A 21131-nucleotide genomic window follows, 5' to 3' on the forward strand; every position below is an offset into this window, starting at 1 on the left:
CACCCTCTTGGGAAGCATCCCCCTAGCATCTGCCATCACCTGGCAGTTCTACCGCGGGCTCTTTTGGGGAGTGCGCTACCTGAGGCCTGGCCTAGAGTCCTTTACATACAGAATCAAATGCAGTCTAGGCCAGTATTTCCAAAAGGAGGTCCCACAGCAGACTAGTTCCATGGGATGTTAATGGGGAAATAAAGAGTTGTGTGGTCAAGAAGTTTTGGAGGGATGCTGGTCTGACAAAGTTGAATGACTTGTCTGCAAGACTTTTTAGAACCTTTAAATACATTGATGTGCATTATAAATCTCCAAGAAAGAGGACAGGGCATGCCCCATCTCCCAGACTTCTTTGACCTTTATTCACAGAGCATTTTGCAAGACCAGCCCAAAGAAAACGCTTGGGAAATGCTGCATGCGTTTTCCATTTGCAAACATCTACATACTCTCTAATTTGATAGTTGCCATTCAAGAGCTCCTTCACTGACAGAGGTGAAATGGGAAAGCATAGTGAACAATATGTAAATAGCTCAGGGGACACTGGACAGCCTCCTGCCTGCTCAGCATCGGTTTTGATGAGCGCTTGACTTTGCAGGCTACCCGGGGAATGGGGGTGCGGAGAATCCCCAGGAGTAGATGCAGTTACCTGAAATTCTTTGGTCTCAAAATGTCCTTTAGGATTTAGATTTGAACCCAGTTAAAGAGGCTGTTTGGGGAAGCTGCAACATTGCCATCCAGAGTGGGAAGATCTAATTTGGGAGGAGGTGAAAAGTGATCACTTTCCCCACGCTGTCCATCCTCCCCCCAGCGCCTCTCTGCAGCTCCGCGCTGGAGGTTACAGCATCGCCTCTCAGACTAATGCAAGGCTCACGCCTAAACTACTCTGCTGATCTTTCTCTGAGCTTTCTGTCTTTCTGGCTCACACTCTGCCAGGGTAGAGTGGTGGTGGTGGCAGGGATGGTGGCGGAGGGGTGATAATCCCATTTTATTTATTAAAATTTTACCTTTCAGCTCATGCTGGAGTGGAGTGGAGAGAGCACTGATGTCAGTAGGGGACTTCATTTCAGCAGAGTGGGGCGTGGAAAGCAGACTTTATCACTGCAGGGTTGGGATATAGCAAAGATGGGGAGAGGACTGCCATCTCTCTCGTCATGCAGAACCCTCCCCCCCTCCTCCCCCCCCCACAGCTAGTCCTTTTGGATAAAGGCACAAAAGGCCTCATCTTAAAGTGGCCAGTGTTATGGGGCAAAGGATAAGATGTCATGGGGAAGCATAAAAGCTAAGATTAGCCTTTGGCTAATTATTAATAGTTTCTTAAAGCAAAAAATAATAGATTGGGACCCTGACTGTGGCCAGATTAGAGCCTGTCGTGGGGGCCCAGGGCAGGCAGGAGGCCACCTGTAGACAGGAGGAGGAGAGAAGGTGAAAGAGGGCTTGGGGGTGGAAAGGGGCCAGCCAGAGCAGCTCTAGGCTCTAACTCCCTCAGTCTGACCAGACTTTCAGTTTTTCCAGATTTGCCTCAGGGCAGAGAAGCAAGTGTGTCTTAATAGTCATCATTGTCACTGAGGTTGTGCACAGCACCTTCCAGCAGTGGTTTTCAGCGGTGTCCCTCGTTGTCCCCTTGGCGGCCAAGCCTGTGGGCTCTGGCCTGGCTCAGCTCCTCTTGCATCTGTTTGATGTGGAGGCATCCCTGTAAAACCCTGTGTGAACTGAGGACTCGGGCTAAAGGGAGTCTGAAGACCACTGTCTGGCAGTTTCCAAAGCTTCCTCATGTCCATTATCTCATTCCATCTTCACAGTAAACGTGTGGGCTTTCAACAGAGGAACAAAGTATGGTGCAGAACGACTGAGACTTGCCCATGTTCACACAGCCAGCAAGGGGCAGAGGAGTCTTTACGTCCCCAAATCCGGGCCCTTTGCCAGAGCCAAGGGCTCCTGGGTTCAATGCTGACTTCCAGCTCCAGCGCCCCCTCCTTGGCTTCAGGGGGAATGGAGGCCTTGAGAATCAGCACAGATGGAAGGAGGAGCCCCGGGCTGACAGGCTCTGCTCCGGGAGGTCCTGGGCCTGCCGTAATCTCTCTGACATTCCAAGTGCTCTCATACTGATGAGCTCTTAAATCTTACAACAGCCCTGGGGATTATGTAGGCAGATGTGGATTTTTGTTACTTTTTAAAATTTCTATTTTTTAAAAAAACAGTTTTCTGATTATAATACAGAGAAGAAAGTAACACTCCATTCTGGGGTGAATACTGTGGACATTCCGATATGTAACCTCCAAATACTTTTTCTATGGGCAAGGACTTTTAAAAAAGTAATAATAGGTAAGGGCATGAACTCTGGAGCCAGGCCACCTGGATTGAGACTTAGGCTATGCTACTAACTAGCTGTGTGACCTTGGGCAAGTTACTTAACCAGTCCAAGCTTCCATTTCCTCATGTGTGTAAGGAGCATAATGGTAGTTCTTACCATCTAAGTGTGAGGATTAAGTGAACTATTAGTGGAAAGGGCTTGAATTGGTGCTCAGTAGTAGCTACTATTGCCATCGTTATTGTCATTGTTATTTGTGAGTGCTTACTGTGTGCCAGGTGCCACGCCAGACTCTTCACAGGGACTGTATCATTTAATACACTCACCAACCCCCTAAGGTCAGTAGTATATTTATCTGTAATTTACAAACGATGATTCTGAGGCTCAGAGAGGTGAGGTGACTTGCCCAAGGTCACATAGTGAGGAAGTGGCAAAGCCGGGATTTGAACCCATGTTTGTCTGGCTCCAGAGCCTGCCTTCCTACCCACTAGCCTAACCTGCCCTTATCCAGTCCACTTGATCTGTAGGCAGTGTGCAGGGGACACCTACGTTGATTTTCCCATTTGGTTATAAGTCACCCTGGGGATTTAATCTCCCTCACAGCCATGAGGCTTGTGGGGAAATCTCCCTAAGAAGCCACAAGCTGGCTAGCAGCTGAGAAAGGACTGGACTCCAGGCCTCCAGAATCGGTGCTGACAAGAGCTCTCTGTGTCCCCAGGACATCGAGAAGACCATGAGCACGGCTCTGCATGAGCTGCGGGAACTCGAGAGGCAGAACACAGTCAAGCAGGCGCCAGATGTGGTGCTGGACACACTGGAGCCCCTGAAGAACCCGCCAGGCCCCATCAGCTCGGAGCCCGCCAGCCCCCTGCACACCATTGTCATCCGTGACCCCGACGCCGCCATGCGCCGCAGCAGCAGCTCCTCCACTGAGATGATGACCACCTTCAAGCCAGCCCTGTCTGCCCGCCTGGCCGGCGCCCAGCTGCGCCCGCCCCCCATGCGGCCGGTGCGGCCCGTGGTCCAGCATCGGTCCAGCAGCAGCAGCAGCTCGGGCGTGGGCAGCCCAGCTGTGACGCCCACCGAGAAGATGTTCCCCAACAGCTCAGCCGACAAGTCGGGCACCATGTGACCTGCAGGATGGGCGGCACCGCCCTGCCCGCTGTGGCTCGCCGTGGCCAAGGGTGGCCTCTGTGACCTCCACGTCCTTCCCAGTGCTCAAGGCCTTGTCAAGCAGAGACCAGAAGGTCAGCCTGGGAGCACGTGTGTGCAGAGCTTAGGCCGGGCACTGGCCGCAGCTCACGTTCAGCCATGTGAATCCCACAGCCCTCGCGAGTGTAAACAGACGCGCAGAGGAGCGCAGGAGCAAGCTAAGCGGCCCAGCCAGAGCGTTTCCTAAGATTGTGGCAAGATGTTCAATGGCTTCGCCTGCATATCGTCACTGGAAAATTCTTCTCTCGACATTCTCTCTACGTACATACGTACGTGTATATATATGTGTGTGCATATATACACGTATGTATGTGTGTATGTGTCTGTAGGTGTGTGTATATATATATTTATGCATCTATATACATATACTAGATCTGGACACACATACTAAGTGTATATAGGATCTCCTTTTTCTTTTTCTGAAACTTAGATTTACCTCAGACCCATGCCACCAAACATCTCCCGCTGAGTTATTTGGTGGGATCTGCAGGGACTTTTCTGGGAGAACTCAGAGGCCCACAGTAACTGCGAATGAAGCAATATACCACTAACCTGCAGAAAAACAAAACAGTCTCCCACTGTCTCCAGAAGCCGTGGCCTTCCAGAACAGTCTGCCCTTACAGGAAGGGTGGGGCAGGCGGTACCCCAAGCAGGCTGCCCCTAGAGGTGGGGAACCCTTCACAGAACCCCCCCACCCCCTCCACCCCAGAGACCCTGCCTTTCCACCCGGAGGCCAAGGGCCAACTGTACCCCCAAAGGCACGGGGAGGACGTTGGCGAGAAGACCCCTGGCCACAGCATTCTTGTGTTTGTATGTGGAAAAAGGGGATAGTAACCCCCTAAGCCCCATTGTAGCACAGTATTGTGTGTGGTTGGGAAAAAGGAAAAATCAACACAGTGGTGTGGAACACTTCCGAACCTAGAAACGCTGTAGGAATAAATGTGGTAACTATAGAGGTTTAACTTATACCATTTTCAAAATATTTAAGTTTTTATTTTCCTCTTTCTACTAATTATCCTGTGTCAGATCTGGAACTAAACAGGCAAGGAGGCTTTGGGTCACATCATTTTAATTTAAAATCAGGCCGTGACGCACTTGGCTGGTGCCTCTTGCATGAAGCGCATGGGCCCTAAGTGCCCAGCTCAGACCAGGGGCCCAGGAGGGGCGCCCCTTGGCACTTTCCAACCTAGAGAACACGTCCGTTGAGTTTATGCAAGTGAAATAGCTTCCCTCTCTCCCTTCCCTCCCCTTCCACTCGCCTCCTCCAGAGCATTTAGTGTAATTGAAAATACGGTGATAGAATTGGGGTGCATGATGTTCAAGTATTTTGCCTCTTGGCTGGGAAAAGACCTTCCGGAACCCTTGTTTGATTCCATTTTAATGTTTTGATTCCCACTTCCTCTTTCGATCTCTTCATTTCCCAGAGCTGGGCTGTTTCTGGATAATGGGACACAGGTGGATCAGATTCTAACAGGACCACTTTTACCCGCTCCCCTCGTGCCAAGCCAAAGGCTTCCTTCTTATTGTTCTCCAGCTTCCTCTCTTTCTCTCCCTCGAGGCCTCTGAGTGTGTCTCCATGGCTGTGGTTTGGAGTCAAAAGTTCTGTGTCTGAGTCCCAGCCCCCCACCTTAGGTGCTCTGGGACTGTGGCCATGTCACTCCACCTCATTGAGCCTCAGTGTCCTGCTCCATAAAATGAAGAGAATAAAGATAAAATGTGAGCAAGCTGTGTAAACTGGAAAGCAGTGTGCCAACACTATTGTTCTTTTTATTATCATTAGTAGGGTAAGTCTTTTAGATCAAAAACCATCCAGGACCTTCCTTTTGAAACCTCCTAATAGCAATGGAGAAGTGGGCAGTGGAATTTTCCTACCAGCTTCTAACATCCCTGAAGCACAGCCCTACAGATATATCACCTATTGACGCTTGAAATGCCATCATTCCCATTTCAACCCATTGGATTAAGTTTTGCCCTCTCCTCTGGTCCTCCATAAAAAGGTAAACATACCCCAGAGGGAGGGACTGTTAAGTCACTAGTATCTGGGCGTGTAGGAGTGGTAAGCCATTCTGCCTTGTCTGAAGGACTGGCATTGAGAGCACACAGCGGAAGGAAGGACCAAGAAAGGGCACAGAAAGAGAACGCCAGGGAGAGGCCAATGACAAACTTGACCCTCCTTGTTTTGCCTAGAACGAACCGTTCTCTTTTAGCTCCTGGAAATGAAAGCACCTCGGAAACAGCTAGGAGCCCTCTGCCTTGGAGCCCATAAAGGTATCCCCGTTTTACAGCTTAGGAAAGAAAGCTAGACCTTGGGATATGCTATGACTTGCCCAAGATTTAATAGATAGCTGAGAGTGGGGCTGTGTCAGGCTCGTAAAGTCATTTACTTGCAAGGACACTCTGCTGTCCAGCCAGGTCACAAGACATCTCATTTCTACCCCACAGATATGCCCAGACCTTAAAAGCAGTAGCCTGCTGCGTAAAATGTGACCTGCTCTGCCATGACTACCAGAGGAAAAGTGACAATCTGAGTTGACAGATCTGTCTCCTGATATGCATAACACCAGTCAGACCGTGTGGATTTTCCTCTCAATTGACTAACTTTGTTTTTTCTTGCTGAAGTGGACCTGCCTTTCACTGAATGACCTCAAGGCAGAGCCTTGGCTGTTTTCTTTAAGCACTTATTTTTCCATTGGGAAACGGCTGGTGAGTTCACATCTAGGGAAGCTCACCCCCCACTCATCCAGCCCCAAATCTGAGCCTTGACGCAGAACCAAATGGAAAAATCCTTTCCTGTGCCCCTCCTCCCACTTCCTCATCTGGCTCTCTGCATGTCACCCTCCACAAGCACCGGGTCCCATCCAGTCTCTGAGCATTGGCATCCTCTTCCTGACTCCTGCCTGTGTTAGTCCACTATATATTGCTGTATTTGCTTAAATGCTGGAAAGTAACTGTTAAAATGTGAAACTGTAATTTTTAAAAAGGCTACAGTTAAATTTTAGCCAATGCCACTCACCAAATCTTTGCACCTAGTAGATAGATCAATGTAAAAAACAAATACCAGAAACCTAACTGTACAGTGAGTGTGGGGGAAATGTAGTAACCTAGTTAGTAGTCCTCAATATAACCAATTGTACAAGGGGCAGTGGTGTTTACCTACTTGTCCATCACCATTACTGAAAGCTGTACTGATCAGTTCGTTGATAACGGGCATTTTTTTTTTTTTTTTTTTTTTACTTCACAGAATGAGTTCTTTTCTTAACCTTCAACTTACCCTGAGGTCAAGCCTTTTGTCTTTATGTGTAACCGATGTTCAGTCTATTTTTAGGAATGAACCAGCAAGATGTTCATTTAAAACTGACCAAAGACAATTCATTCCTGGTCTAGTTTCCTGGGCCTCGGGGCCCAGCTGCCGCTAAAGACCTTTCTGGGATAAAATTGAGAACAAGCTGTGCTTCCTACCCCACGCCCCCGTCCCCCTTTATTCCCTGTTCCTCTTAAAGAGCTGCTCTGAGCTGTGGGATTCTATGAAAAATTCTTGCCTTTCCTTGTTTTCAGTGCTAACGATTTCTCACCTTGAAGCGCCTTTTGAACCCCAGACAGAGCGCATAACTGGAGGGAATTGTAAGCTTGGGAAGTAGACTTGGGAGTCTTTTCTCTGAGGTCACCAGGCCAAGGGGCAGGAGAGAAATGGATTCCCAAGGGACGAAAGGTTTCTATTCAACAAAGAAATCTGAGTGGGAAGAGACACAGGGAAATGGAGCCATCCTTTGGCCATGGCTGGAACCAGCAGTTCAGAGATCTGCCTTATAAACACTTCAGAACTGGTTTGTGGTACGCGGAGGGGAGCCAGTGTGGGGAAGGGCCTTTGCGTGGGGCTTCCTTCCCTGTTGGAGGCCCTTGGAGTGCCTTGTTGGGTATCTTTCTTTCTCATTCAGGAGGCATGAATGCGGAGGACTTCCTATGACCTGGTGGTTACCTGGCGCCCAGCGCACGTACACGGCTGGTGGAAAACCACAAGGACTAATGTAATGGTTCTTCCTCTCAGTCTTTCTGTTCTTAACTTTCCACACATCCAGATGGTTCCACACCAGAGCAAATGCCTCATTCTCCCGAGAAAGCCAGAAAGAAGAATGGCTGGCTCCCAACCACGGTGGGGGCCCTGTGGGGCTTGTGGGGACGGGCAGGGAGGAAAAGGCAGGAAGGGGTGAGCCGAGGTGTTGCTTAGCCGATTTTCTGCTGTGCAGAGCTAATGCTGACGTTTCATGTCAACTTCCCCGGTTCTCTGGGGACTCCTCTCTTCTGAGCAGCCATGTAGAGAATTCCCCACGTACCCAGAGCTGCCCAGGGGAGTGGAGAGAAGGACTTTGCTGTCAGGTCGGAGTCCTCCTGGCCTCTCTGAGGTTGATCTGCCAGTGTCCTGCTGTCCCACCCTCTGGGACTGGCCGAATGGCCAGCGCTGCCCCTTGCTGACACCTCCTTTCTGTGTGAACTGTCCCAGGCAAATAACAAAGCTGTTCCTTGAACCAGTACAACCAGAGTGCACTTTGCCTTCCTTAGACGGAAGTAGATTCTGGCTAGAGTTTCCGCTCAGGCTCTAGTCCCCGGCGGTGTGGCTGTTTACACGGTTTGGCATTAGGTTCGGTTCTGATTGCTTCAGAGTGGCTGGTCTCTTTCGTTTCCTTCGGTTTCCTTCCTCCCCAAACTGTGTCAGGAAAAAACAAACTGAAACCACCCTAGGAAATTGCTGGTTGCCTGTCCCCCCGTGATGATCAGTGTTGCCCTCTCCCAGATCCTGTTTCTCCACCCAACGCCCGTCCTCTAGAGTGTCTGACTGGATCCTCTGTCGCGTATTCTGATGGTGCCTGCTGGTTTGACGTGGAGCTATCCTGTGAAATAAAACAGCTTAACTTTTCTCAAACGTGCTCCGGTGGCTTTTTGAAAGTGTGAGGTGGCACCTCGGGGGTGGTGAGGTCCCAGGGCACTCTTGCTCCCCTCCAGCCCACACCGTCTGAGTGCCTCCCCCAGGAACCGTCCCCGAAACGTCCTTTAGCTCAGATCCAACAAGGCGGACGCCAAGGCTCCAAGGAGGACTGCTCCAACCGTGGAGCTAATTGAAGAAGGTAACTGCGGGGTGCCTGCTGGGAAAGCAGGCGCTGGAAATGTCAAAGCAGAGGAAGCGGGGAAGGAGCTGTCGTCTGCAGAGACTGCCTTCAAAAGTCCAAGACACACCACCAGAGGCCACAGCACACTGATCTCCGATGTGAAGGCACGCACAACATCTTAGCATTCACTGTCTACACACATGATACAGCCCCTTGGGGTTTTTTTTTTTTTTACCTATGTTTGTGTGTGTGTGTGTGTGAAGTATTTATTGATCACTTACTTCTGTCCCAGGCACGACTTTAAGCCCTTTACATGCATTTTCTCATCAAATTCTCAAAATAGCCATTGAAGGGAAGTACCCTTCTTAAATACCATTCTGCAGATGAGGAAACTGAGGCTCTGAGAGGGTACGTGGCTCCCCCAAGGTAAAGTTGGGACGTGCAGGAGCCAGAATTTGAGCCCAGTAAAGCTATGCTCTTTACAGGTTGGTTGTACGGGCTGTCTCTGAGCACGCTCATTACACATGGTTGGTGCAGGATCTCATGACTGAGGGAGCTTGCTGCCCGCCGCACCCAAGAGCGACTCCGGGGCCTTTCCTTTCTGATGGACCTCCTGGTAGATCTTCACGCAGGGGCCTCTTTGCAGAAGAGAACCAGGTCTTCCACCAGCCTCCGAGAATCCCTTATTCCCACCATAACCACGCATCACTCAGTGATGGCCTCTTGCTGATTCCAGGCTCCAATGCTGTGAAACCTTCTGAGAGGCTCAATATTGTATGCATTCCGTAATTTGTTTCCTCGCTTATAGCAACCGTGCTCACTTGAGGGCCCCACATCAGAAGACTCTCATTCATTCTACAAGCACACAGGAAGTACGTTTGTATGCACCTCGCCCCAAGTTAGCTGCCGGGGAAAGAGACGGATGAGACCCAGTTCCTACCCTCACGCTGCTTACAGTCTCGTTGCACACAATGATCGCTCTAGAATTCTGAAATCAGAATCAACGTTGACTCATTGTGACAACAATTAATAGGACAGTGCCTCTGGCCCACAGAGAGGCACAGAGAAAGGGCACATTTTAGCTGTTTGACTGCTTTGCCAGCCACAAAGCTGTCCACTGCTGAACTGTTCGCTTCTAGGCATATCTGTTTAGGACTCTCTGTTTGCAGGAGACAAGCTATCCAACCCAAACAGCCTTAAGGAAAGAGAATTTATTGGCTCACAGAACTGGAATCTCTAGGCTAGGACTGGCTGCAAACATGGATGATGCGAGAGTGTGAGTGTTGACTCCAGGCTGCAGGTCTCCACTCTCAGGTTGGCCCTCCTCAGCCCTACGTGTGAACTTCATGCTCAGACAGGCTGTCTTATCCCTCGTGATTGCCCGATGGCTGCAGGAGCCCCACCTGCCCGCACCTCCTCAGCTTCAATATCGTACAAGTCCTAGGTTTGACTCACGCTGGCCAGAATTGAGCTGCAGCCCTTCCTGAAGCAGGCCAGAGGGACGGAAGAGACTAGTGGGCCTAAGCAACCCCAGCTTCAAGGGTGGTGTCAACCCCACCCAAACCTTGTATCAGGAAGGAGTAGTTGCCCAAAGGAGAGCCTGGCGCCTGTCCTCATTCTGTAGATCCATGACAAATAAAAAATGGTGCTTGTTTTCAGTCACTAAGTTTTAGAGTGGTTAGTTATGCAGCGATAGCTAGCTGATACCCTAGACAAGTGCTCAGGCAAAGAACACTAAAACTTTGCACTTATCCACTGACTCCAGCTTAACTTAACAGTAATAAAGCTAATTAATATTCATCGAGTGCATGCTGTATATTCTTCCTAAGAACACAGTGCAGAGTGCTTCACATACTTCTCCCCAATGAATCCTTAAACAACCCACAGGGGTGAGTTCTGTTAGCATCCCTGTTTCACGATTGAGGATGCTGATGTCAGGGGGCTGAAGCCTAGGATTCCGTACGTGCTCTGCTTCCAGAGCCCACGCTTGTTCCCTCTGCTACCCTGCCTGCAAGACGAAAGGTAGGAGCCACCTCTGGTTCAGCCCTTTCAGGCCGGCCAGGATTTGGTGGTCCCCAAGAGGCTGGATGTAGGGAGGCCTCGTTGCCCTGACAACCACCTTAAGATTCAAGTCTATTCCAGCCTCTCCTTGGAACCCAAGATAACTCTCTTATTCATCAATTTCTTTTAAATTTTAACATCGAGGAGAGTGACGTTATGGATTCCTTGCATTAGTGCCATATTTATTTTTACTATGGTTAAGAACACTTTCTATTTTCTCATTTTTCTACTCCAACTCTCCAAAGAACATACAGATTTATCTTAGGTGAGGTGTTCATTTTACAGATGGGAAAGCTGGGGAACAGAAAGGACCCAGGACTTGCTCAAAGTCCAGGACCAGACTGAGGGAGAGTAAAGGCCTCTGGATTTCCTGGCCCCTGGCCCAGGATCCTTGGGATCTGGCTACTGTCCCTATACCCACCCAGGCAGACCCCACTCCCAGGCTGCACACTGCCTGGCTGGGTGGTCTTGGTGAGCTCTGAGCATGGGTGCCAGTGCAGAGGCCACGAGTTCAGGCAGACCCAAGGGTGGCTCCCAGCCCTGACTTTTATCAGCTGGTTGACTTGGCAAGTGGCAAACTGCCTCCATTTCCTCAGTAACACGGGGCTAATGAGAGATGCCTTCGCAGGGCGGTTTGAGGTCTGGAAAGGATGAGCTACCTCACATGCCCAGGCCATCCAAGCAGTCTGCAAACGCTGCTATGTTCGTCCTGGTCTCTTCTACTCATCACAGAGCTTCTGTTGCATCTCTCATGCTCTGTGAAAGAAGAGCAGGTGGTCAAATGAGCTTTAAGGAAAAAGCTTGAACTGAGATTCTGCTATTTACTGGCTACCAGATTTGGAGAAAGTCCCTTCCCCAGGCTGGGCCTCAGTTTCCTCATCTATAAAATGAGGGAGCTGGGGATGTTGATCTTGACTATTTCTTCCAGATCTGGCAGCTCACTTGGTGCCTTGACAGAAGGCTGCAGAAACACACACGGGGGATGTCCACTGTTCCCTGCCACATCCATCCTGCCTCTACACGGAGCATCCTGCTGCCCCTGTGGCTTCAGTGGCATGTGTTTGGTATCCTGTCACCCCATCTCCTGGTCCCAGATGAATGGGCCAAGGATGGCAGTTGGCCCAAAGGCAGTTGAGCTAAGGGCAGTTGATGGTAGGTTGGCTAGTAACCTTGCCCTTAGTAAGCTGGGCCAATAAATGGCCATTTTTAGGAAGTTTGCCCTGGAAGTAAGAAAATGACCAGGTCTGTTAGCAGGAGGAGCAGAAGATGCATGGCCATAAGGATGAGAAGGTGGAGGCAAGGAGGTCGCCCTTATGGACCACATGGAGGCTAAGTCATGAGGGAGGAGACCCTGTGAGCACAACGAGAAAGCTGATGGGTAACGTGAGGCAAATGGAGGTGACCACAGCCTTTGAGAGCAAAAACACCCAGTCCCCAAAGAGAATCAGAATAACCGGTCTGGTACCTGCCCCAGTGCCTCTTCCTCTTTGGGAGAGCTTACACTTGACACCCTTAATTTGACGCAAATTGAGTGGGTTTCTATTTTTTGCAATCAAAGGGAAAAAGAGGAAAGAATGGTGATAGCCAACATGTTCCGAGGGCTTGCTATGTCCAGGGCATTCTTCTAAGCCCTTGCACACATAAAAACCAACTCATTAATCCTCTCGACCACCCTACAAAGTAGGTACGATTGGTAGTCCCAGTTTACATATGAGGAAGCTACACAGAGAGGTCAAGTAAGTGGTCACAGGACATGCTGCTAGAAGTCGGAGCTGGGGATCCCACTTAGACAGTCTCACTCTGGAGCCAGGTCTTCCCCGCCCCCTCCCAGGCCTGAGGACCAGACAGGACTTGGGGCAGGATTTAGAACAGAGAACAGCATGTAGCTGTGAGCTTCACCAGTCTGGGCGCGTTTCACTCAAGATACATCACAGGGGGGCACCTTGTGCCTGGCACTGGGGCAGCTGTGATGCGGGTGGGTGCTCTACTGCTGCTCAGACAGCCTCAGAAGGAGCCGGAGAGATTCAAGATCCCCCCAGTTGGTCCTGCTCCGGGCTGCAGCTGAGGACCAGGCCCTGCCTCTGTTGTAAGAAGCCTTCCTAAGAACACCCTGCCAGACCGTATCCCCATCCCACCAGGGAGGCCCAGAAGCAATCATGCTGCAGCCTCAGGGGGTGAAGCTGCAGGGGACCCGTCCCTGGAGTGGCCCTAAGAGCAGCTTCAGCAATGGAGGGTTGTGACAAAGGATGGGGGCACATGAAGAAGAGACCACCAGCAGCAGCTGAAGCGGCGGCTTTCCTTTTGGCAGTGAGGGGAGGTCGTGTTGAAATAAGGGACACTAAGAAGAGGCAGAGAGAGGAGGAGAATGCCCCAAGCCTTTTGAGCCACCTCAGAAAGTTCAGGCTGGAATTCGAGAAGCAAATGATGAAGGAAAGTCTTCTTACAGAAGCAGCTCCAGGCCCCAGGTGTGAGGCACATCCGGTCACGCTGGCCTGCGGCCTCCCTCAGCCGCCCCAGAGGGCCTGGAATCAGATCTCCCAACCCCTCGCTGTGGTTCACAGAGGGTCCCTGCCCACCCTGCCCCCTTGTCTCCTCCCCTTCTTGTTGTTATTCACCTAGTCCTCCTCCCCTGAGCCCACCGAGGGCCTCCCGCCTCAGGGTCGTGCCCCCAACCCCCCCCCCCCCCCCCCGGCTCAGTCCTCTGCCTGCCACACTCTCCCAGGCTCCTCTCCTTGCTGCCTCCTTCTCTCCCTTGCAGTGTCTGTTCAAATGTCATCGCCTGAGAGGGGCCTCCTCTGACCCCCTTGTTTAAAGCTGCTCCCACCCCCAGTCACTGTCAGGTTAATGAGTTTTGTTTTTCTCATTGCAATTATCGTCATTGGAACTTATTTTGTTTACTTTTTATGTATCATCTGTCTCCCCCAAATTAGAATGTAAGCTCCAGAAAAATCTGGGTTTTTGTCTATCTTGTCCACATGATCTCCAGAAATTAGTATGGTGCCTAGCACACAGTAAGTGCTCAATAAATATTTACGGATGAAATGAATCCACAACTAGGGGGCAAATGCCATTTCTGAGCGAGGAGGACTTGGTAATTAAACAGAAGCGCCTTTTTGGCTGTCATTCACTCATTTAACAAATCATTCTTAAGCACCTACTGTGTGCCAAGCATCGAGCTGGGTACTGGGGATGCAGCCATGAATAAAGCAGACCGAGATCCCTATGGAACTTACAGTCCAATGCTGGAGATCAGACAATGACAACCACACAACAGGAAACACAAGGGTGGGGGAGGAAGGACAGTGGGTCCTGCTTTAGATGAGGAGTTTGAGACAGTCCCTCTGAGGAGAAGTTTAAACAGGGAACAAAAGCCTAAGAAGGAGCCCACCATGTGGAGGGTGAGGGTGGGACTGGAACAGGCAGGCAAACATCGTGGGCGAATGCTCTGAGGTAAGAGAGAGCTCAGTGCGTGAGAGCAGAGGCCGGTGTGGCTGGAGCTGCAGGGGTAGAGATGTGTGAACAGGCTGGCAAGGAGGAGGGCATCTGAGGCGCCCTTTGAGCCATAGTGGGGATTTTGTTCTAAGAGCACTAAGAAGCCCTGGGAAGGTTTTAAGAGGTGGATTACTTGATCCTATTTATTTCTGTTAAAAACTATCTCTGGCTTCTAGAGCACAACAACTTTTTAACAATGGAGAGCTTGGGTGATAACTGAGGATTTAAGTACTGCCTGGACCCAAAGGCAGGTCATGAACCCTGGGTTATAATAAACCTGCTTCTCCTCACCTGAGGTCTGATGAGAGGAGAAGAGGAGGAAGAGGAATTTATCATTATTATTATTATTATTACTATTGTTTATGAGCCTTGAGCACCCACACCCAATTTTGTTTCTGTACTTTCAACTCTGCTCCCTTTCTCCATCCACATATCCATACATCCCCCATCTTACCTGCCGGGAGCTTATTTGAATTCTTCCTAATATGGAGATGAACGGCCCACACATGGAGCAGACCTACAGACCTGCTTTACAGGCAACTTACAGAGTCCTGTCATCTATGGAACAAGATTTTCCTTCTTCTTATGACAATTCTTTTAAGTGAGCATAGACCAATGCTCATGGGTCTTTGATCCCCTAATAAATAGCTTAGCTCTTTCTGCTTTATGTCATGCTGTTGAGAAATGCTTTGGTTACAAGTGACAAAAATACAACTCAGCCTGGCTTAAATGAAAAGGAGTAATTTTTGCCCCATCTGAATGAAAAATAAAATGGGACTCAGGCAGCACTGGATCCAGGTGTTTCAATTATGTCAATAAGCTTCTATCTCTCCACCTGTCAGCTCTGCTCTCCTTCATGTTGTCTACATTCCCAGGCTGACTCTTCCCGAGTGATGGCAAAGATGGCTCAAAGTTATCCCAGGCTTACATCCTGGCACTTAGCTACACCAGGAGAAAAAAGTGTATCTCTTTCCCAACAGATGAGTTAAGTCCTGGGATTTTCTCTGTTTGGCTTAGCTTGAGTCATGAGCTAACTGTGAACCAATCACCAAATGGAGGGCAGGTCTTACTGTCATTAACCAGGCCTGATCACTTGCCCATTTTTGAGCTATAGGTTGAGGTCAGTCTTGCCTGACCACATGATTGAGAGCAGGGTAAGAGTGGTTCCCCAAAAGGAAGAGATGGGTTCTATTATCAGAAAAATGATGCTGGGCAGGCAAACCCCAGGGAGCCTATCGAGAGCCCCACCGTCCGGGGGAAACACATTCATAGCATGATCTTGGACCTTCTTGCCACCCCTTCCCCAGGTCCACAGACTCCTGTCAACTGCAGGATGACATCCCCTGTCTCTAGGAAACTGCTTTGCCTTTCCCCAGCACCCATCCCCAAAGAGAAGCACAGCCACTCTTGTGGATGCGAATGAGGACTGCAAGGCCAGACCGCCTGGGTTTAAATCCTGGCCCCTCCTCCCCCCCCAACCAGCTGAGAGTTTCCTCATTGCTAAGGTAGGGACAGTAACAGCACCTGCCTTGTAGGCTTATTATGAGAAGCAAGGAAGTGAGTACATGGAAAGCATTTGAGGCCGTGCCTGGCACAGAGAAACCCTCAATAAATGGACCTGCTATAATCATGATTGTGCCTTTGGGAGAGTTCTAATTCCCCTGCCCCGGTCCCAAAGCTGCGCTCGTTATTTGCCCCAACAGACCGTGGCGCCTTTGTGTAGCTCAGACAGGCTGACTGCCTGCCTCCATCCCAGAGCTCCAAGTGGGAACATAAAGACTTACGAATATTTTAATCTTTGAGCACTAAATGTGTGCCAGGCACCATTCTAGGCAATTTACAAAGACTATCTCATTCTCTTCTAGCAGAAAAGCTATGAACTATTATTAGCCCCATGAGGTTCAGAGAGGTGAAGTAACTCTCCCAAGATCACACAGTTGATAAGTGGTAAACCTGAATGCAGAAAGAAGAGGTCAACTCACACAACACAAGCGGCAGCCCCCTGCAGCCCCCATAATAATGTCTTTGTTTCTGACATGCCCAGACAAGGTCTTCATTCCAGTGATGTCTGCACGGACTCATCAAGACAGAGGCTCCTCCTGACTGCCCCTTTCTGGTCCCCAGATACACAGACACTATTTACACAAGTGGCTGCAGGAGGGCAGTGACAGCCTGCAACTCTTTGTCCCTATAGCTTAGGGCCCTTTAGTGAGTCGGCGCTCACTAAAGACGGGTTAAATGCAAGGATGACATGAAATAAGTGAATACAGAATGAATGGGGTGATTGCCCTTGTGCATTTCTTCCTCAAAGCATGGACCCACATCCAGCCTAATACTCCACTGTCCCCATGTGGCCGTTTGTAAGATGACAGGTGGGATGAGTGCTCACCAATTTTTACTGCGAAAAATTTCAAACTTTGGAATAATACAGAGAATAGTATAATTAACCCATCTAGACTTAACAATTTACGTTTTTCCAAATTTCATTTATCTTTTTAAAATTCCTGATAAATCACCAACATCATGATATCTTACTCTGAAATATATTGGCATACATCTCTAAAAATTACATTTTTCTATATATTGACAATCCCATTATCACAGAATAAAATTGAAAATAATTTCTCAGTATAATGTAGTACATAATTCATATTTAAATTTCATTGATTGTTCCCCAAAATCTTGTAAAGGTTGGTTTGTTCAAATCAGGATCCAAACAAAGATTATGTCTCTTAAGTCTCTTTTATTCTAGAACAGTGGCCTCTGCTCAAGGCCTGCTGAAGAACTTTGGTTCGTTTCCTGGTAGCATGCCCCACAGTCTGGATTTTTCTGGTTGCTTCCTCAAGCTGTCAATTCCCTGGTTGCTGTCCTCCACATATGTCTTATAAACTGGAAGTTGGGTCTTAAATGTTTGATTAGATTCAGTTTCACCATTTTTGGCAAGAATGCCCCCTAGATGATGTACGTTTCATGTGATACCACATCAGGAGGGGCCTACTGTTTGGTGCCACTTTTAGGGATGATAAGATTGGTGGATAGGTTCATGAGTGTTCACCCCCATCCCTCCACTGAAGAGGTGGGTTTTCCCTGTGAACAGCAAGTAAACTGTGGCCTGATGATTTAGAACCTGATAAATATCCAGTTCCCCAAGAACCTCCCACCTAATGGTCTTATTACCCATAGGGGATCATTGCCTGAAACAACATTTCATTAGGAATTGCAAAACAGTGATTTTCTAATTTTATCATCTCTTCTATATTTATCAGCTAGAATTCTCACCCACAAGGGCTAGTACTTCCCTGAAGTATAGTTCATTCTGAAAGGGAAGAAGAAATGCTTACTTCTTAATTCTTCTCTTATTTATCAACTTTCGGAGTGAAAAGCTGCTACAATGACTATCTCCAATGGTAGCAAATGAGGGCTTTCCTTTCTTCTGCTGAGGCTCATTGTTAATTCCTGGATGTTAAAATAGTCAATGCGTTTCAGTCAGCTGCAATCAATATTCTTTCTGATACTTAGATCAGTGGGAGCAACTTCAAGCTGGCTCTTCTGTCCACTAGTTTTTGACAACTTCCTTGTTTTGGGCACAAGAAGATGCTCCGAGCTTGTCCTGCACCTCATCTGCCCCAGACCCCAAATCAGCCGTGTCTCCAAGGAGCCCTGATTCCTCCTCGTAGGCGCAGTTTTTGGAGACCACAATCCATGCACTAGTAAGTGGCGGAGCTGAGATGTGAACCCAGGCAGCCTGACTTCAGAGCTGTTGCTCTTAACCTCTATGCCCTCTGGTTAATAATCTGTATTAGTGATGATCACAGCAATAACTATGACTATTACTCCCACTGCCATAGCCAGCCACTCACTATGTGTCAGATGCCCTGTGAGGTGCTTCCCAGCATTTTAAAAACATAATCATTATAACAACCCTCTGGGGTAAGCATTAGTATTCTAATCTTTCAGAAGAGGACATTGAGGCTCTGAAAGGTAAGTGACTGACCCAAGATCACAGGGTAAGTGGAAGAGCATGAAATTGAGGTCTGTGTGACTCTCAATCCTGTCGCCTTAGTCACTATAGACCATATTGGTTGGTGGGAATTCTGTCTTTGGTGATTTGCACCTGTCTCCTTTCAGTGGTTCCTTGCTTCCTCCGTTAGCCCCACGCTCACCCTGTGCCCCAGGACCCCAGAGCCCCAGGACCAGTCATTTGATATCTTTCTAGGCGACACACCCAGTGAGCATCTGTTGGGCCCCTACTGCACGAACAGCTGTGCTAGGGCATGGGTGGTCTAATCGGGGAGACTAAGTCATTCCATATAGTGTGTTTCTGCTATAACATAAGAGGTGCAACCTGCCCTAGCACCCCCAGAGGAACATTCAACTCTCCTGGGGGGATCTGGGAATCCAAACAGCCTTTAAAAACCAAAGACTTGGGGCTTGAATTGGGGAGAGGGTCCAGACACCATGATAGGTGGTGGAGGTTTTCTGGCACAGGGCTCAGCTACACAATCTTCAATTCGTTCTAGGTAGATGACTGCCTCTTTGCGAGAACGAAAGGCTGGAGCCTACAGAGACAGGAAGAGTTACATAAGAGTTGCTCTTCCCAAGAAGGGTTGTCCTGCCCCTGGCACCTATCAAGTCCAGCCCCAGATTGGAAGCAGAGTAGAGACAAGAATTGGGATCAAGGAGAGCAGGAGAGGATTGCTATGGCGGAGTGGAGGGCCCAGCAGGACTGGAAGTCCAGCAGTTCTGCATGTGGAGGCTCCAAAGCCAGGCTCCAGGCAGGCAGAAGACACCTGTGGAGGGTCACTGTGGTTTTTTCTCACTGTAGCAGTTAGTCACTGCTGTATAATAACCATCCCCAAATTTGGTTGCTTACGATACTCAACATTTATTACTTACCCTGATCCTATGGGTGTATTGAGCAGTTTTCTGGTCAGGACTGACTGAGCTGATTACTGTGGTCAAGTAGGTGGCTTGGCTGGGGCTGGATGATCTAGGATGGCCTCACTCACATGGCTTATAAGTGGCTTGACGCCAGCTGGGGTGCCAAAGATGACTTGGATATACTCTCATCATCCAGGAGGATTGTTAGGGTTTGTTCACATGGTGGTGGTTGGAAGGTTCCCAAGAGCAGCAAGAGAGAGGGCAAGCTCCGGGGCACGGGTACCTTGCAAGTCTCTGCTTGTACCACCATTGTTAATGTTGCAAAGCAAGTCACATGACCAAGCCCAGATTCAAGGGGTAGAGAAACAGAGCCACTTCTTGGAAGGAGTCATACTGTAAAGATGTGTAGATATGTGAAGGAGAGGAATTTGCAACCATTTTTGCAATCTGCATGCTTATAGGCATCTATTCCCTCTTTTACTGTATACAGCACCCCAATGTTCATCTGGGGCATCCACCTCTACCCCAAAACTCAGACATAGACAATCTGAAACACAGTGATTGGTTCAAGGATGGGCATGTGATTCAATTCTGGCCAGTGAGATTCAACCCTGGTACTTTTGCTGGGGACTATTGGGAATGAGGTGTTTTCTTTCTGCTGTGTGCTAGTAGAATATAGGCCTGGAGCTTCTGGAGGCCATTTTTGCCACCACATGGGAGGAATCTACCTGCACAATAAGCCAACAGTGAGGAGAGCAGACATAGGGTATTAAGAAAGAGAGATTGAGAGGAAGGAAAAGAGATCAATCTGATGACACCTGGATCAAGCCACACCTGAATACCAACTCCTGGACTTTTCAGTTACATGAGCTAATACATTCCCTTTTTTTGATTAGGCCATTTTGAGTTGGCATTCTAATTCAACACTTGTAACCAAAAGAATCCTGACTAGTATAGCTCCCGCCCTTAAAAGTTCTTCCTCTCTGATCTCAAAGCTCTTCCCATCTGTAGACCTTGATTTGGGCAGATATTGTTTGTCTAGATAACTGCTTGTAACCCCTGCCTGGGCATATAATAAGTGCTCAGTAAACATTTATTGAAAGCATCAATAGGAGGGGTTGGGACATCTCCCAAGAAGAGGTTGCAGTGACAGGCAGGTAACCAGTCTCAGGGAGAAGCTCCCAGAGGTGACAGTCTAACAGGCAGGTGGAGCAGATGATGGGCACAGTCTGTCAATGTGAACTAGGCTTTGCCGGCCCTGGGGCTGGGATCCAAGGTGGAAGGGACTGGGGAAAACAAGGCAGGGTCCACGTCTAGGAAGAATTAGGATGGGGCCTGGTCATAGGGACAAAGCAAGGCCTTACTGTGAGTAAGCATGGGCCCCAGAGCACTTCCACATTCTAACTGCCACTACCCTGGTCCAGCCCCTTGTCGCCACACCCTGGCGGGTACTTCTTCTCCTTCCCCACTAAAATCCTTTCTTCACCCAGCAGCTAGAGTGACCTTTTGAACGTGTAAATCTGATCACATCTCCTTCCTGCCTGAAACCCTCCACGGGCTTCCTCCTGTGCTTAGAGCAACATCATAACAACAACAGCTGACACTCCCACAGTGCTCATGAGGTGCCAGGTGCTGTTCTCAGCACTTTACTTAAAAATAACTCATTTAATTCCCACAACATCCCTATAAGGCAAATACTATTATCGTCATCCCCATTTTACAGATGAGAAAACTGAGGCATAGAGAGTTTTGATAGCTGGCTGGAGTTAACACAGATTAAAATCCAAACTCTTTATCAAGATCTGGAACTTTCTACCCTCAGGTCTTTGCATGGCTGCCTCTATCTTACCAGTTGGGTCCTAGCACAAATGTCACCTTCTTAGAGAGGACTTTCCAGAGCATCCAGTTTATAATGTCTCCCTGCTCTCAGTTACAACATCCTCTTCTCCTTTCACATCACTTACCACTTTATTAAAATATCTTATCTATTCATTTCCTTACATACTCACTTGTTTCTGTCCTGGCCCATCCTCCTCCCAGGGTGTCAGCTCCTTGACAGCAGGGATCACACCTCTCCTTCACCC

The 21131-nt window shown here is 48.9% G+C and overlaps 1 protein-coding gene across 10 annotated transcripts in view; it reads left to right on the forward strand.

Moving 5' to 3' along the window:
* Nucleotides 1-8429, forward strand: part of SRGAP3 (SLIT-ROBO Rho GTPase activating protein 3) — a 245774-nt gene extending 237345 nt beyond the window's left edge. For all 10 annotated transcript variants that reach the window (XR_011427199.1, XM_014731442.3, XM_001495686.5 and 7 more), the window contains one exon: nucleotides 3018-8429. Coding sequence is in view for 9 of the 10 variants with exons in the window: in XM_014731442.3 (XP_014586928.1) it covers nucleotides 3018-3431 (414 nt within the window). In the remaining variant the exon portion in view is untranslated. The remainder of the gene's footprint in view (nucleotides 1-3017) is intronic.
* The last annotated feature ends 12702 nt before the right edge of the window (nucleotides 8430-21131 follow it).

The sequence above is a fragment of the Equus caballus genome, chromosome 16, assembly GCF_041296265.1.
Source record: "Equus caballus isolate H_3958 breed thoroughbred chromosome 16, TB-T2T, whole genome shotgun sequence".
Classification (NCBI taxonomy): domain Eukaryota; kingdom Metazoa; phylum Chordata; class Mammalia; order Perissodactyla; family Equidae; genus Equus; species Equus caballus.